The following is a 15,742-nucleotide window of genomic DNA, read 5'->3' on the forward strand; positions in this document are numbered from 1 at the left end:
ACTATTTTTTCAAACTGTTAACAAAGTATTCAATCAATCAAAAAGGCCACAAATTCAAAGTCACTTCATTTTGTTGGACTGAATAGTTTTCATCTTCAACAATTTCACATATAGCCTATTAGGGTTGCTTGTTTCTCTCCTACATCTGGCAACACTGGCACGGATGTGACGTTTATAAACTTGTGCCGGTATCTATTTCACTTCACTTCACTTCATTCACAGTACACACACTCACAGTCTCACACACACAGAGAGAGAGAGAGAGAGAGAGAGACAGTACCCTGTCCGGCGATCAGCTGCTCTGCTGCCCACGACAGGGATTTATAAACGTCCATTTGGGCTCAAATCGACGCAGATCAATTCAGTTATTGTTCATTGAAGTTGACGTGTTTATTGGATTGGGGGGATTACACACACACACACACACACACACACACACCACCAATGGCTAAATGGGGAGAAGGAGACCCACGCTGGATAGTGGAGGAGAGAGCAGACGCGACTAACGTCAACAACTGGCACTGGTGAGACCCGCTAGCTGGCTATAGTTCATCATTATCGTTTGTTGTTGATTGTTGCTATATTGTATGTTGTATTTATAAGCATGGGTCTATTGTATTGAACGTTATTTATCCGTCCAGATGGTTACATTATTAACATGTATTTACACGTCCGCATACGACGTATTTTTCTAATAGTTTAGTATGGATATCATATCGGACACTGTAATCACAAAGAGTTGGAATGCATGTCATAAAGCCCTAGATACTGAGTGACAAAACGGTCTGGTTTAGCAGTGAGATTGTGATCTACCAGCTGGCATTATTGCCATTATTATTATTACTATTAGGCTATAAATGAATGGATGGATGTGTTTATGGTTGAGTGAGGTGCCTTAAAAGAAAGGAAACCCAGTAGCCCTGGTTTCCAGAACCTTCTGGAATGACCACTAGAGACTAGAAGTTTGTGGACTGTTGTAACTTGCAGTGTGTACTGTACGTGTAGGCCCATGTGTGTTGGGTGGGGGGTCGTAGCTGTAGCCAAGGGGTTATTTTAGGATCAGAGATGGTGTCCCAGATGGCGTGTGCGTGTGTGTGCGCGCTCGCACATGGCAGGGTATTTATAAATCTGACACTGTCGCTTACAACTACAGCTCGGATAGGGCTGTCGCGATACAAAACATTTACAGTAAGTTAACGATTGATTGTCACACAGTAGTTGGGATTTCATTGTGTTTTTTTGGCATTGACCATTGACATATAATAATAATAATAATGAATACAAATGTAATTTCTGTAAAATTACATGGGTCAGATATGACATAAAATCACTGAAATATACAAAGAAATTACTTTTTGCATCGTTTTCATAACAGATCTGCTATTTTTGTGCTGTAGGCTTATGGTTAAAAAGACAAATGTGTTAAAACAAAACACACCCGTGTGAAGTAAGTGGTGCAACTCCGTGTGGGGGGAACGCACCCGGGGTGCCGGCCCGATTCCGGCGAGCCGCCCCGCGTCCGAAACGGTTGAGAAATGACGACAGCTGTTTTCGTGCTCAGGCGTACCCAGCCACCCACACACACACACACACATAGTCACTTAAGGAAGTGGTTGCACCACTTAACCCATTCTGACCTGAGATCAGATTCATACGAGGTTTCCACTGGACACACACTGGTCTGATGAACCCATTCTGACCTGAGATCAGATTCTAAAAATGTCAGTCGTTCTTCGATTTTTCAAAAATAGCAGACCTACAAGCTCGTAAGCGCGCCACTCGGTGGCGCGCTATGAGCTTGTAGATCTGCTATTTTTCAATAGCTAAAGCATAACATGATGCTAACACCAAAATGGGTTCCCGTTCAGAATGGGTTAATAATCGTAGTATCGCTGTCTCAAAAATGTGATGTCCTCAGAGGCATGATGCGCGTGTGTGTGTTTCCAGGACGGAGCGGGATGCGACAGGCTGGTCCTCGGAACACCTGAAGGAGTTGCTGCTGGAGATCCGGGTGGAGGGTCCCGAGGGCAGCTGTTACATCACCGATGTCCCCAAGCTGGACGGAGAGTCGTCCGTCAACAACCGCAAAGGGAAACTCATCTTCTTCTACGAGTGGGTCCTCCGAGCCTCATGGATGGGTCAGTATCTATATACCACCTCTAAGAAGAAGCCATTTTAAGACCCGAGGACGATTCCTACAAATGCCTTCTAAATCCTGACAGTTTTCATGAAAAAGTCATGTTTCTAGTCAGTGGTTCTCAAACATTTTTATGTTGAGGACCCCCAAAAATATATTTAATTGGCTGCCGACCCACATCAGAAAATATGTTGTTCCAGGGACTAACCCCCCCCCCCCCTCCCCCGGAAGCAAAGATTTGAGTGAAAAAACGTACGCTGTTGAAGAATATACTGTATATTCAAAGATTTGCACCACATTATCACGGTTTAAAAAAAAAAAGCAGATCTACAAGCTCGTATCGCGGCACTCGGTGCCGCGCTATGAGCTTGTACATCTGCAATTTGTCAATAGCTAAAGTATAACATGATGCTTGAAACACCAAAAGGGGTTCCCGTCCTGAATGGGATAATAATAGTATGATGATGATTACCACCGTGGGTGAGGATGGCTAAAACTGAAGCACGTAGGCCGGGGCCTTTACAGGTCCATTTGGTTCCATTTGTACACTCAGAGATTATGGTGGTTCGTGAAATGAGGGAGTATTGTTTTTGGCTCCAAAACTATGGAATTTAACTCCCCATTCTATAACTTCCCCCAGCATTCTATTGCGTATACTCAAAGTTTCATTGTACCGCCACAGTTTCTACTGTAACGGATGTTAGGTTCCTACTTCCGTCCATGACATCAGAGACAACAGGCTCACTGCTACAATCTAAAATATCTAAAACCACATATTACACACATAAATACCCCCAGGAAAGTGATCTAAAGCTTCTAAACGTCATTAAAAGGGTGAAGTGTCCCTTTAACACCCCGAACGCCCGGGGGTATTTAGGACCATTAAATCAGAGCGCCCAGTGATTTGCAGCAACGGAGCACGTTTAGCGACGCACCAGGCGCTATCCCCGATGTAGCCGAAGTAGCTAGATGTAGCCAAAACACCCCCGAGGCGATCATCGACAACAACGGGAGGTATGATTAATTCTAAGGCGACTAGCGACGGGACCGCGATGCCCCGTCTAAAACACAATCTTTGCTTAGAATTGGACGGAATGATTTAGATCAAGAGTTAATCACGTTTTAAGATTTTCCATCCGATCTGCTAAAATGGGGGGGGGGGACATTTTGGATAAATTACGGAAATTACATTGAATGTTGCCCAACAGGCGCTCCCAGCCTTTGATGCGATCGGTTTTGATATCAACAAATCTCCGTCCTTTTATTAATCTCCGTCCTGAGCGCTGGGCGTTACTACTTAGGAAGGATAACTCGGGTGTTAAATGCAACGCTTCACTGCCAAAGACGTTCCAGTGGTTTACGATATAGACCATGCTCTTCTCCAACGTAGGAATGGTTCTGGGTTGCTAGGCAACGTATGAATGGTTCTGGGTTGCTGAGCAACGCATTCATTGGTTCTGGGTTGCCAGGCAAAATGAACCAACCATGTCTCCATCCTCCTCAATGTAAACCCCAGACAACGATATTGGCAACATTTGAACATGTCGCATTAACAACATGAATATGCGTTTCGTTACAGGAACATCTACGACTGGTATAAAATACAAAGGAAATGTGGACATCCCCAACCTCTCTGATGAGAATGACATGGATGACCTGGATGTAAGAAAACACACGCACACACACACACACACACACACACACACAAATCCACATTATGTCACTCTCCAGGGGGCTGAGAGCAGCACCTGTGCTTCCCTGATTGGGGGGACACAGCAGTGTTGTTTTTGTCAGCGGACTCTGATTTTAGTTTTTGTCATAGTCTCTTGAATAGTTTCCACTTAGTTTTAGTCACATTTCAGTTACCTGGAATGTTTTAGTGTTAGTCTAGTTTTAGTCAACTAAATGTCACGTGATTTTAGTCGACTAAATCTACAGTTGATTTAGTCGACTAAAATGTGTTTTGGCGGGCCTTGATGTCGTATGGCTGATTTTACACTTAGCCGATCTACAAGCTCACAACACGTCACGCTGCGACGCGTTGTGAGCTTGTAGATCGGCTATTTTCAGCATGCAACCAAGTGTAAAATGACTTGTACTGGATCTCTTGTCCACTAGTCCCTTCCTAACATTTTAGTCTAGTTTTTATTTGTTGACGAAATTGTCGATATATTTAGTCTTAGTTTTAGTCATCGTAGCTTAGTTTATTTAGTTTTCGTCAGTGAAAAAAAGGTAGTCGACGAACATTTTTCGTTTTAGTCGACAGTCGACGAAAACAACACTGGTGAGAGCAGCACCTGTGCTTCCCTGATTGGGAGGACACGGCAGCTGATTCACGGCACCTGTATTTGCAAATGTCGAGAGTACGTGTGAGACGGCTAAACGAACCCCATGTTGGGATTGAAACCAGCTGTTCTTTGCATGGGGGTTGGGCTAGGTGGCAAAGGTCTGTATCTGTCTAATAAAAAGTGTGAAATAAAGAATGTAGATCGATTCCTGACATGCGGCCCTGCGTTCCTTCTGGTCTCTGAAAACGTCTTAGTAACTGTGTGTGTGTGTGTGTGTGTGTGTGTGTGTGTGTGCGTGTGTGCGCGTGTGTGTGTGTGCACGTGCGCAGATCAGTGTGTCTCTGTGTAAAGACGAACCCTCCACTCCGCTGTTGAACCTGATGAAGAGAGAGGGGATCAAGAAAGTGCGTTCAGCTATGGGACTGTATGTCAAACACCTGCGATCAGGTAACACTGCATTTATACTTTTATATCAGTAAGGTCCTCAACCCTTTTCATGTCAAGGTCCCATTATTTATTCTGCATTTGAGCCACGGACCACCACCTGATGAGATGGTCTCCAATCTCAGCCACCTGGCATGCACACTACAGCCGTTGCGTCTTCGTTTAAAGGCTGAATACAAAATGAGAACGCAACAGGACTTTACAGTTTTCTCTGGAGACCGTTGTCAATTCAATTCAAAGGAGCTTTATTGGCATGAGAAAACATACAACATGCCAAAGCAAGTCTCAAAATACAATAAATAAAACTGTTGAAAATGGGTAAAGTATATACAGTTGGAGGGGGTACAGCATTTTGTATAGACAGAGCTACTGTATGTCACATAGCATCGTTATATACATGATATAAAGCTTTTTTGAAACAAATAGCATTTTTTTTGCAGGCATTTTGAGACAAATAGCAGCAGTTCTTTCTCAAAACTATTTAAATAGTATACAGAAATCTGATTTAAGATGTGTTTATAGGTCACAGCTCTGTTTCTATGTGCAGTGCAGATAGTAGTCCTTAGGGTGGTTGTTGTGTAAAAGTGGCCTCAGTTTACACCCAGGGCATGAAGTCAATGGCCTTACCTTCCTTTTAATATGCCTTTGGTTTCAGAGTACACCCAGGGCATGATTCTGCCCACAGACAAGCAGGCCAACGAGGCCAACACACCCACCACCACCACCACCACCACCACCACCACCACCAAAACACCCACCAAGGCCATGCCCAACAAAACACAGGTAAGACAACGACTCGATTTTCCTCCACAAGAATTGACATCACGATTCTCACACGGTTCTCATTTTGTCAATGAAAATACATGTATTGTCTGTAGTTTCTGAACATCACTGCATTATAAATGTGTCACCTAGTACCAACTACTGTGGCTTCAAACGGACAAACATCAAAGTGCTTGACTTGAACCTCTGTTAAAGTCTGTCTCTTGTAGCAAAAAACATAAGAGTAACTGAAATGAACCGGACAGCCAACTATTGCTGCACGATACTTGCTAAAAATGTACGTGTCTGAATCTAGATTGCGATATCCTTTTTTGCAATTAATTGCGCAGCCCTACTCTGTCTCTCCGTCCGAGTAACGGACATTCTATTCATGCTGTGTTGTCCGGTTGTCCGGTGTCCAGGTTAGCTCGGCCCCCAGCCCCGCCCCCTCCAGCAGTGGCTCAGCCGGGGTTCGACTCTCGACGTGCAGCTTCTCGCTCCAAGAGGTGTTCCTGACGTCGCCCGACGAGCTCTACGTCACCTTCCTCAAGCAGGAGGTGTGCGCGCACACACACACACGCACACACACACACACACACACACACACACAGTATCCGGAATGCTCACCCTAATGACTTTTTATTTTTTTAAATATGTTTTTATTGGTAGAAAGTTTTAACAAGTTGACAGGTGGACATAGCCTTTTTTCCATTTTCTCCCCTATCCCCCACAGTTATCGTCATATATATTTTTCCTTTTAAGACAATATATTAAAAAGTACAGACACACAAAAAAAGAACAGTCCAATCAAACAACTATACATATTTGACCAAGTGTAAACAATAGGACAAAAAATAAAACCACAATAAAAAAATACAATAATTTACAACAGAAGTAATAATGTATAAATTGGCTAATCTGAGTTCAAGAGATAGTCACAAGTTATGTTAGTAAAAATTGAATCGGAATGTTGTCATACATCACCCCCCGTACTCCTTTATAGATCATTTAAGCTATCACTATACTAAGTAGAGACAGAAAAACAAAAAATTATGGAGAGTTGGTAACAAATTAACCCATATAGATCTCTTGAGAGTGTAAAATGGACCCTTACAGGTCCATTTGGTTCAAAGTGAATTTCCAAGAAGTCTACACACAATTAGAGAATTTAGAAGAATTTCTATTTTGATCGATGTTTGCCTGTTATCTCTCCTAATGGTACCCATATCAATACAGCATGGAATTGTGGACATATTCTTTAGTTTTGGGTCTGAGAGGCTAAACCTCATCAAATTGTGGTCCGTGGCTGAAATGCACTCTTGTCGAGTGCCTACTTGCTTGTTGCACACAAGTAGGCCATAAATGGCCTACTAGTGCGCAAGCAGAGCGTGCAAGTACAGTGTCGGGTGGATTAAAGGAAATGCCTCTATGTATATGTATATGTAATTCGTAAGTTGATTAGCAGTATACTGTGGTCACTTTGCGTATGCCCCGTTTGATGCGTATGTTTCCAGGGTATAACTAGTACAACTAGCTCTCAAAGATGACGTAATACAGATGTGGATTAAAGGACCCAATGCCAGGGTGTAATTGGTTTTCGAGGGTGACGTAATGACGATATGTTTTAGTGTCGGGAGGATTAAAGGTAATGCCCCATATGTATACATGTATGTAATCTGACACCACTGCCATATCAAGCACAAGTAGTCATTACGTCATACGCTGGCACGGCGCATACGCATCAAACGGCGACATACCTGGACGAAAACTATTACTTGCGCGCTCTGCTTGCGCAAGTAATAATGGGCCTTGATATGAAAAAGGTTGAAAGCCACTGGAATTACGCATAGTTTGCTTATGCATAGTTTACCTATGTTACGTCTGAGCAGTTCTGCCCGCTCACTATATAAATGTACTATTTCTATACAAGTGAGGGCCTCTAAACATATCATCCTAACACTAATACAAGAACACACACACACACACGGAATCACACCTCATACTGAATCTCTGTGTCCTCTGGTCTAAATGGGTTAATAGCTGCACTAACGCTCTCCTCCTAATCTCCTATGATGCAGTTTGTCCAGGTGTTCACGCGGTCCGACGCCATCGTCGACGGCTGCCGGGGAGGAAAGTTCCAGATGATGAACGGGAACGTGCACGGAGAGTTCCAGGAACTGGTAAAGATGATGATTATTTCACCAGTGAAACATTGAGACTGCACACACAGGTGCCAGTTTCATGTAATCAATTCCCAACAGATCCCCCCCCCCCCCCCCAAAGCTGTTGTTTTGAGAAGCGCTTGGTTTCAGTTCAGTCAAACTCCTCTTGTTGTGTTGTTGTGTTGCAAGCTCACATCGCGTTGTGGTTCTGGCTGGGGCATTAAGCAACTAGTCGACTATTCAACTAGTCGACTAGTAAACTAGGCAACTAGTCAACTAGTAAAAATGACTAAAAGTGAATGCCCTAGTTCCGGCCGCTGTGAGCTCAGAGGTCTGCTGTTCTGTTCTCTGCCATTCTCTGCACCTTTTTCATTGGCGGAGCATAAATCAAGTTTGAGGGGAATCAGCTCGGCGATCAAGCAGCAGTGATCATGGGGAGGCGACTGGACGTGTGGGACGAATGCTTTGCGATTCACTTTTATTGTTGAGTGGTGCAGCAATGTCCGTCCCTGGCTGTGTCCCTGTGTCCCTATGAATGTTTAGGGTACCAACAGGGGGGCGCTGTTGCACCACTCACAAGTTTACACAACATAAACCAAGGTGTATCTTTCAAGAGCTAGAGACCACAGTAAACATCCACCCTAAACCAACTTCCTCCACACTGGGAGGAAAACGGCATCTGAAAGTTTGATGGTATGCATTTTCACCTCTACATTGCATCTAATCAGCCATCGGTTTCTTTTGCCACCGACCTGCGCGCGCATACAGGCTCTTGTCAGCGTGACGTTGTCTGGAAATGCGTCTATATGCATGGCATATGAATGCGACAACAAACGGTGCACAGGCACACAGTGCTTCTGCATTGCAACAAGGCAGTGCTGATGAGGTTCATGTTTGGTGCATTGTCTATTTCAGGGGGGCATACGTTAGTCCGAGTCTCGGACGTACCAATAGTCCGTGGAACGTGGCGGGTTAAGACTCACCCGTGGCGCCGGCATACTGTACGTGGCCGGTTAAGACTCATCTGTGGCTTCCGCGTGTGGTTAGGTTTCCGGGTTAAAGGGATTGTGACATTAAAAAAAAGGTTTTGGAATTGTTCTTATTTTTGTTAGGTTTTCTAATCTCAATTGCACCCAAAAAACATTAACTTTTAACATTCAGTAGATTTTCTGTGATCTGGGGTTTTCTGGCTCAAACAGGTGCTCTGATTTGCCGGCAGTTTGTGATGTAAGAGCCTGCACATCCCATATGTCAATGGGATTTGCCAGCAGATGTCACTGTTTTCACTGTGTTACCTGTTTTCATTGTAGCTCAAAAGGCTTCCAAACCCCAAAGAAAACTTCAGACCACAGAAAATCCACTGAATGTTCAAAGTTCAGGTATTTTGGGTGTAATTGAGGTCATAAAACCTTAAAGAAAAAAAAATAAAATTAAAAATTAATGTCATAAAACCTTTAAGGATTAGGGTCAGGTTTGAGGTATGGGTGTCGGACTATTGCGTGTCTGACTTGGAGGACGTGGGACCAAAGATATGCATCCGTCTATGTGTCACCTCAGATGATTTGACATGAACAAGGGAGAGAAAACCAAAGACACTGTCTTCAGGTGAAACCAAGCTTTAGTAATATTGAATATGAACAAGACGACAAAACCTATATACATGGGGGGGAAAAGAGACCTGATGAAATTCATAATTAATTTGGCCACAAAACCCCATCTGAAACGTTTTGTGCCATGGCTGCTATATTAACCCATTTTGCAGAGGACCCCCCCGGTGACTGGTCATGACTCATGGACCATTCAAGCGGTCGGTCTGAGTGGTCAATCTTCACTTCATGTGCAACATTTGCATTAGAACGAGCATCCCTCTTATGCAAAGGTTAAAATGTAATTTAGAGGTCCGTGCCAGGTTCTTTTGAGCTTTAACATTTTATTTAACCAGTAAAAAAAAACACATTGAGACTAAAGTTGCAGGATTGCAGTGTCCTGTTGTTGTTGTAACTTGTGGTGTGCTTCTGACTGTAGTTTGTAATCATCTCTCGTGTGTGTGTGTGTGTGTGTGTGTGTGTGTGTGCGCGCTGCTGTCCTAAATAACACATTTGTAGGGGTTAGGGGCACTATAAAAACGGCAAAATAATTAATAAAAGTTAAAAAAAGTAATGCCCCAGACATTCGCACACCCTGGGGTCAATAGTGCATAGACATAGTGCAGACAAGCATTTGATCTGAGACCTGCCATCCTATAGTTTCAATGTACAGATTATTTTTTGTATATTATACTGTTGCTAAATTCCTAGGTTTACCCTACCTAGATTACTGAGGCACTACATTGTCTCTCTGCATTCCCATTTATGTGTTTACCTTGGTTATTGTGAGTCATATTCACATAATATGCACTGTAACATGGACGTTTCCCAGGCTATAAACAATGGGACTAAGAAACCATTTGTATTTAAAAATAGAGTAAACAACATTTTTGTTTCCATCTTCAGGTCCCAAACGAAAAGATCGTCATGAGATGGAGGTTCAAGTCTTGGCCGTGCGGTACGTTCTTGGTGTCAATGAGTTTTATCGCATCTTTGTATTTCTAATCTACTCAGGCTTGTGTAGGCACAGTGTTTTAAGTTTATTCAATACATAATTGCATTTAACTATCCCCCCCCCTTACTGTACGGTATAAGAGCATTCAACTTCAAACTTCCATGTTAACCATGTTAGATTAATTGAAACCATTGAAAACATTCTGGTGACTGATCCTAATCTAATGAATGTTAGACTAGAATGAAAACGCACATCTGTGCTTCTGGTGACTGATATTGTCCTTCTAATGAATGTTAGCCGAATTGAAAACACATCTCTGCTTCTGGTGACTGATATTGTCCTTCTGAATGATAGACTTATTGAAAACACGTCTCTTCTTCTGGTGACTGATATTGTCCTTCTGAATGATAGACTTATTGAAAACACGACACGTCTCTTCTTCTGGTGACTGATATTGTCCTTCTAATGAATGTTGGACTCATTGAAAACAAGTCTCTGCTTCTGGTGACTGATATTGTCCTTCTAATGAATGTTAGACTCATTGAAAACACATCTCTGCTTCTGGTGACTGATATTGTCCTTCTAATGAATGTTAGACTCATTGAAAACACGTCTGCTTCTGGTGACTGATATTGTCCTTCTAATGAATGTTAGACTCATTGAAAACACATCTCTGCTTCTGGTGACTGATATTGTCCTTCTAATGAATGTTAGACTAATTGAAAACACGCCTGCTTCTGGTGACTGATATTGTCCTAATCTAATGAATGTTAGACTTATTGAAAACGCACAGCTGTGCTTCTGGTGACTGATATTGTCCTCCTAATGAATGTTAGACTTATTGAAAACACGCCTTATTGAAAACACGCCTGCTTCTGGTGACTGATATTGTCCTAATGAATGTTAGACTCATTGAAAACACGTCTCTGCTTCTGGTGACTGATATTGTCCTAATGAATGTTAGGGCCGATTCATACTCCTATTTTAGAGCCGAATAAAAGTCTGTTTCGGCACTACAGCGCCGAAACAGTGGTAAAATAGGAGTATCAATCGGGCCTAAGACTGGTTGAAAACACGTCTCTGCTTCTGATGACTGATATTGTCCTTCTAATGAATGAATGAATAGTTTATTTCGATCTTTCGAGACATTACACAAAACAGTTTTTTTTAAGGTGATCGAAAAGGCATAGGCAGAAGCTTATAGCTTATTAGTGCCTATCCTTATCCCAATGTATTCCAAAATACTAATGAGGATATGCATAACAATCAACATATAAACAAAACAAACTAATTACATTTATAAAATAAAAAATAAACAAACAAACAAACAAAAACCAAAAACGAGAAACTAGGAGGAAAAAAGACAAAAAGCTAAAATGTACTACTTCAAGATATATTTATCCAATAATTCCTGTTTGAGCCTCTTTTTAAATTGCTTTAGGTTGATGCTTTGCTTTATGGGCTCAGACAAGCTGTTCCACAGCTTAACTCCATGAACAGAAACACACATACTCTTCAAGGTGGTTCCAACACCTATTTGTTTAAAGTTTAAATTCCCCTCTCAACTCATACCTCCCATCCCTATCCCTTTTTTGGATATTGCCAGGAAGCAGTTCATGTCTTGCTTTAAATAATAGTTGTGCTGTTTTAAAATCAACTAAATCAAAACCCTTTAACGTATGTGAATTCCGAAACAGTGAATTTGTGTGTTCGTAGTATCTTACCTTATTGACTATTCTTATTGCTTTTTTCTGCAGTCAGTATATTGGCTGAAGGTTGCTGCCAATATCTAATGAACGTTGGACTCATTGAAAACACGTCGGGCCGGACCGCTACACTAGCTGCCCCGGGGCCGACGAGTTGGGTTTTTAAAGTGAGGTTTTATTACTTTCCAGACCACTACGCCACCATCAGCCTGTTGCTGAGGGACAAGGGAGACGAGACGGAGCTGAATCTGGAGGCCAAGGGGGTCCCTGTGGAGGAGGAGGACCGCACCAAGGAGGGATGGAGGAGGTTCTACTTCGAGGCCATCAAACAGACTTTCGGTTACGGAGCTCGACTCTACTGAGAGAGAGAGAGAGAGAGAGGGGGAGTCGGTCGTGTTGGTCGGTAGAGTTGTTCCGATACAGATACTGGTATCGGGTACTCGGGCCGAAGTACTCGTACTCGGTACTCGGAACCGATACTCTGACCCAAAACCCAAAACGTTCAAGCTTTCAGGCTATTATTATTGTGTTAATTGAACATTACAGTATCATTACAAGTACATGGCATGGCAATTAAATTAAATTTGAGAAAAAGGGAGATGAAATAAGTGGTTATTCAACAAAAATAAAAAGTACTTGTATCGGTACTCTGTATTGGTGAGTACTAAAAACAAAGTACTTGTAATCGTACTCGTAAAAAATGGTATCGGGACATGAATTCTATTGGTCGGCGGTGGTTGTAATTTTGCGATGTAATGTTTTGTAAAGTATTTTCTGCTCTTACAAAAAGCTCTGTGCTACTTGTTATTAAAAAGTGCCTGGCTGATATTTATGGGTGGAAACTGTGTTTGACGTTTGAATAGCCTCTGAGTCCTCATACAAACATATCAAATACATATTCTGTGTTATGTCTGCGTTTAATGGCAGAACATAACATGTGTGTTTGATGGGCAAAACACAGCCATCAAACACAAATGTTTGGTCAAACCATGTGACTCCCATTGGGAAAAGCATTGTGGCGGCCATTAAACACAGACAAGACACAGAACATTATTTTGTTTGATATGCGTGCATGATGCCTGACTGCACAGCAGCCATGTTGGAAATGCATTGGGCTCTATGCACACAGAATAAAGGCCTTTTACGACGGGGAGTGACTAACGCGGCTAGCAATTCATTTTCAATGAGAGAGGCGTTCATATGGGATGTGCGGAGAGGTCGAGGGGCGACGACGCAAGCGTATTCACGCGGGCGCGGTCTCGTGAAATTGTGGCGCGCATGCTTGTTTCGTGCACACAAATTTAATTGACTGACTAGACTTGGGTTGTGTTGAGCTTTTTCGTGGTGCCTACGTCTGTGTCACACGCTGCCCCTCTGAAAGTACCTTTACTCTAGCTACTTCCGGGGCAAGAAAGCTTTGACAAGGAAAGGAAATGGTCACGTGACTGGGCTGCGCCATGACACTTTCATGGGAGCAAAACTCACAACGGGAGTTCAATGAGTACATGGCAGTGAATGGAGCCGGCTGGACCAGCTCATATTCATGAACAATTGAGACCTTCGTCATATAATCGCTTCAGGGATATAAACAAAGACTAATCACTTGCTTTTCGATGTGCACAGAATATCATTTTACCTGAGGATCTAAACGGCAGCAGGTATCGTTTCTGGCTTGAAGGTATCGCGATATTTGGCTGCCAGACGGTGGGAAGTCTCGCGATACTTGGTACGTTCAGAAAGGTACTTTGTGCTCTTTAGATACCATACCTCTATAAAATTACACGTTGTACACCGAAAAGCAACACGGCAGACAATAATGTGTTATGTCTTCTGTTTTTTACTTTACATTCAGAAATGGTGTTTGTTCATGAGCTGGTCACTGAGCTCTGATCGACTCCGGTGCATTCTGCCGAACTTCTGGGTGTAGTTTGGCTTTGTTTGGCTCCCATGAAAGCGTCCATGAAAGTGTCATATGGCGCAGCCCAGTCACGTGACCATGTCCTTACCTTCTCAAAGCTTCCTTGCTTCCCGGCCGCTTCCCTACTTCCTTCACAGGTAACGGTGATACTAATTAAGGCTCCATTTAGTGTGCAGTGGTTCTCAAATCCCCATAATCCTGAGAGTGTACAAATGGAACCAAATGGACCCATACACATCTGTACAAATAGAACCAAATGGACCCATACACATCTGTAACTCGAGAGTGTAGGAATCGAACCAAATGGACCTTGTATAGTGGTTCTCAAGCTTTTTATTTTTTTATTTCAGGGACCCCCCCATGACTCCATGAGCTTACAAACCATAGACTGTCAAAAAATATGGACAAAGCGTTCTCCGGGTCTGATATGGACGTAAGATTAAGCATGTCAGTCCTTGAATTGTAAATCGCCATCTTTCTAGATCCGTTTGGGCCCAGCTGGCCATTGGCTAGCCCAGACAACGAGGCGGGACTTCCCCCCCCCCTTCTTCTTCGTTGGTTTTTATTTTGACTCGAACATAGACTGTAACGGTAGCCACGCCCCTCAGAACATATGTGACTCTATGGTCATTTTTTAAATAAATGGGACCATAATTTTCCAAAAAAGAATATTATGACATGATAAATGAGACTTAAAACTAGTGACTGGAAGCAGAAAGTATTCATGACCATGTTTATTAAGGTAATACAGTCTAGGTGAAGTTGGGCCCAAATACATGGACCTCTATGGAGCTTTGGGGTTTTTTTGGGCCCAATGACAGCGCCACAACAGGCCATTATATATGAACTTCCAGGAAGTCCCGATTTCCTTAGTGGCTTCACAAAATATCTGTCTGACTGCCCTCCTGGTACAAACGGAACCAAATGGACCCATATAGGTCCATTTGTACCAGGAGGGCAGTTGGAACCCATTAAAAGACACTTTGTGGTCTACACCAGTTTCCAGTGAGTTTCCAGTGAGCCAACATGAACAATGGAGGGTATGCGTGTGACATCATCATCATACCCGGAAGTTATGCGGGAATGCCTACTGAGTGGCAAAAAAACTACCTTTTGGCCTTGACAGCCCATACATCCAAACAGAAAACAAATCTGATTGCATTAGACGATGTTAAACAACATTAAACTCACTTTGCCAGGTCACTTAGCCACTCGATGTCCCATTCACTTTATGCATGCGCATATACCCTCTATAGCAGCACCATAGAGTTATAGTGATAATTCAGACTCCATCATGGCCCGTAGCACTTGACATTGCCCCGACGACCTTACAGGCCTATATGCAAAGGCTCGACTAGCATTTTAAGTAGTAATGGCACTATGTAGTATGCATATAGTTTCATTATATAGATATTCCACTGTTACGTTCTTGGCCTACATATAGATTCATGATAACTTATTTTATGTATGTGATGTATTGCCATGCTTTTTGTTCTTGCTTAATGTAAATTGCTCTGGATTAAGAGCATCTGCTAAATGCCTAAATTGTAAATGACACTAATATGAAGGCTCTGTTCCAGCGTGTCTCAAAGTGTGGACCCTCATGGTTCCTTGAGGCGGTTCCAAATGGCCCCTTACGGGTGTGTCATTATTGAGAGTGTACAAATGGACCCATAAGGATTCATTTGGTCCCATTTTGTTGGGGAGGGGGGGTCCTTGAAATTAAAAAACATTTGAGAGCCAATGTGCTTAACCAAACAGAAATTGAAACAGTTTGAGAACCA

The 15,742-nt window shown here is 42.7% G+C and overlaps 1 protein-coding gene across 1 annotated transcript; it reads left to right on the forward strand.

Moving 5' to 3' along the window:
• Nucleotides 1–258: 258 nt before the first annotated feature.
• LOC308334484 (activator of 90 kDa heat shock protein ATPase homolog 1-like) lies at nt 259–13,518 on the forward strand. The gene is made up of 9 exons (XM_080791270.1): nt 259–524; nt 1,948–2,138; nt 3,717–3,799; nt 4,755–4,872; nt 5,525–5,652; nt 6,054–6,188; nt 7,710–7,811; nt 10,286–10,337; nt 12,230–13,518. Exons 1-9 carry the CDS (start codon nt 445–447, stop codon nt 12,400–12,402), a joined length of 1,062 nt encoding a protein of 353 aa, XP_080647396.1. The 5' UTR covers nt 259–444; the 3' UTR covers nt 12,403–13,518.
• The last annotated feature ends 2,224 nt before the right edge of the window (nt 13,519–15,742 follow it).

Source organism: Protomyctophum bolini (genome assembly GCF_963924005.1).
Source record: "Protomyctophum bolini genome assembly, chromosome: 19".
NCBI classification, from domain to species: domain Eukaryota; kingdom Metazoa; phylum Chordata; class Actinopteri; order Myctophiformes; family Myctophidae; genus Protomyctophum; species Protomyctophum bolini.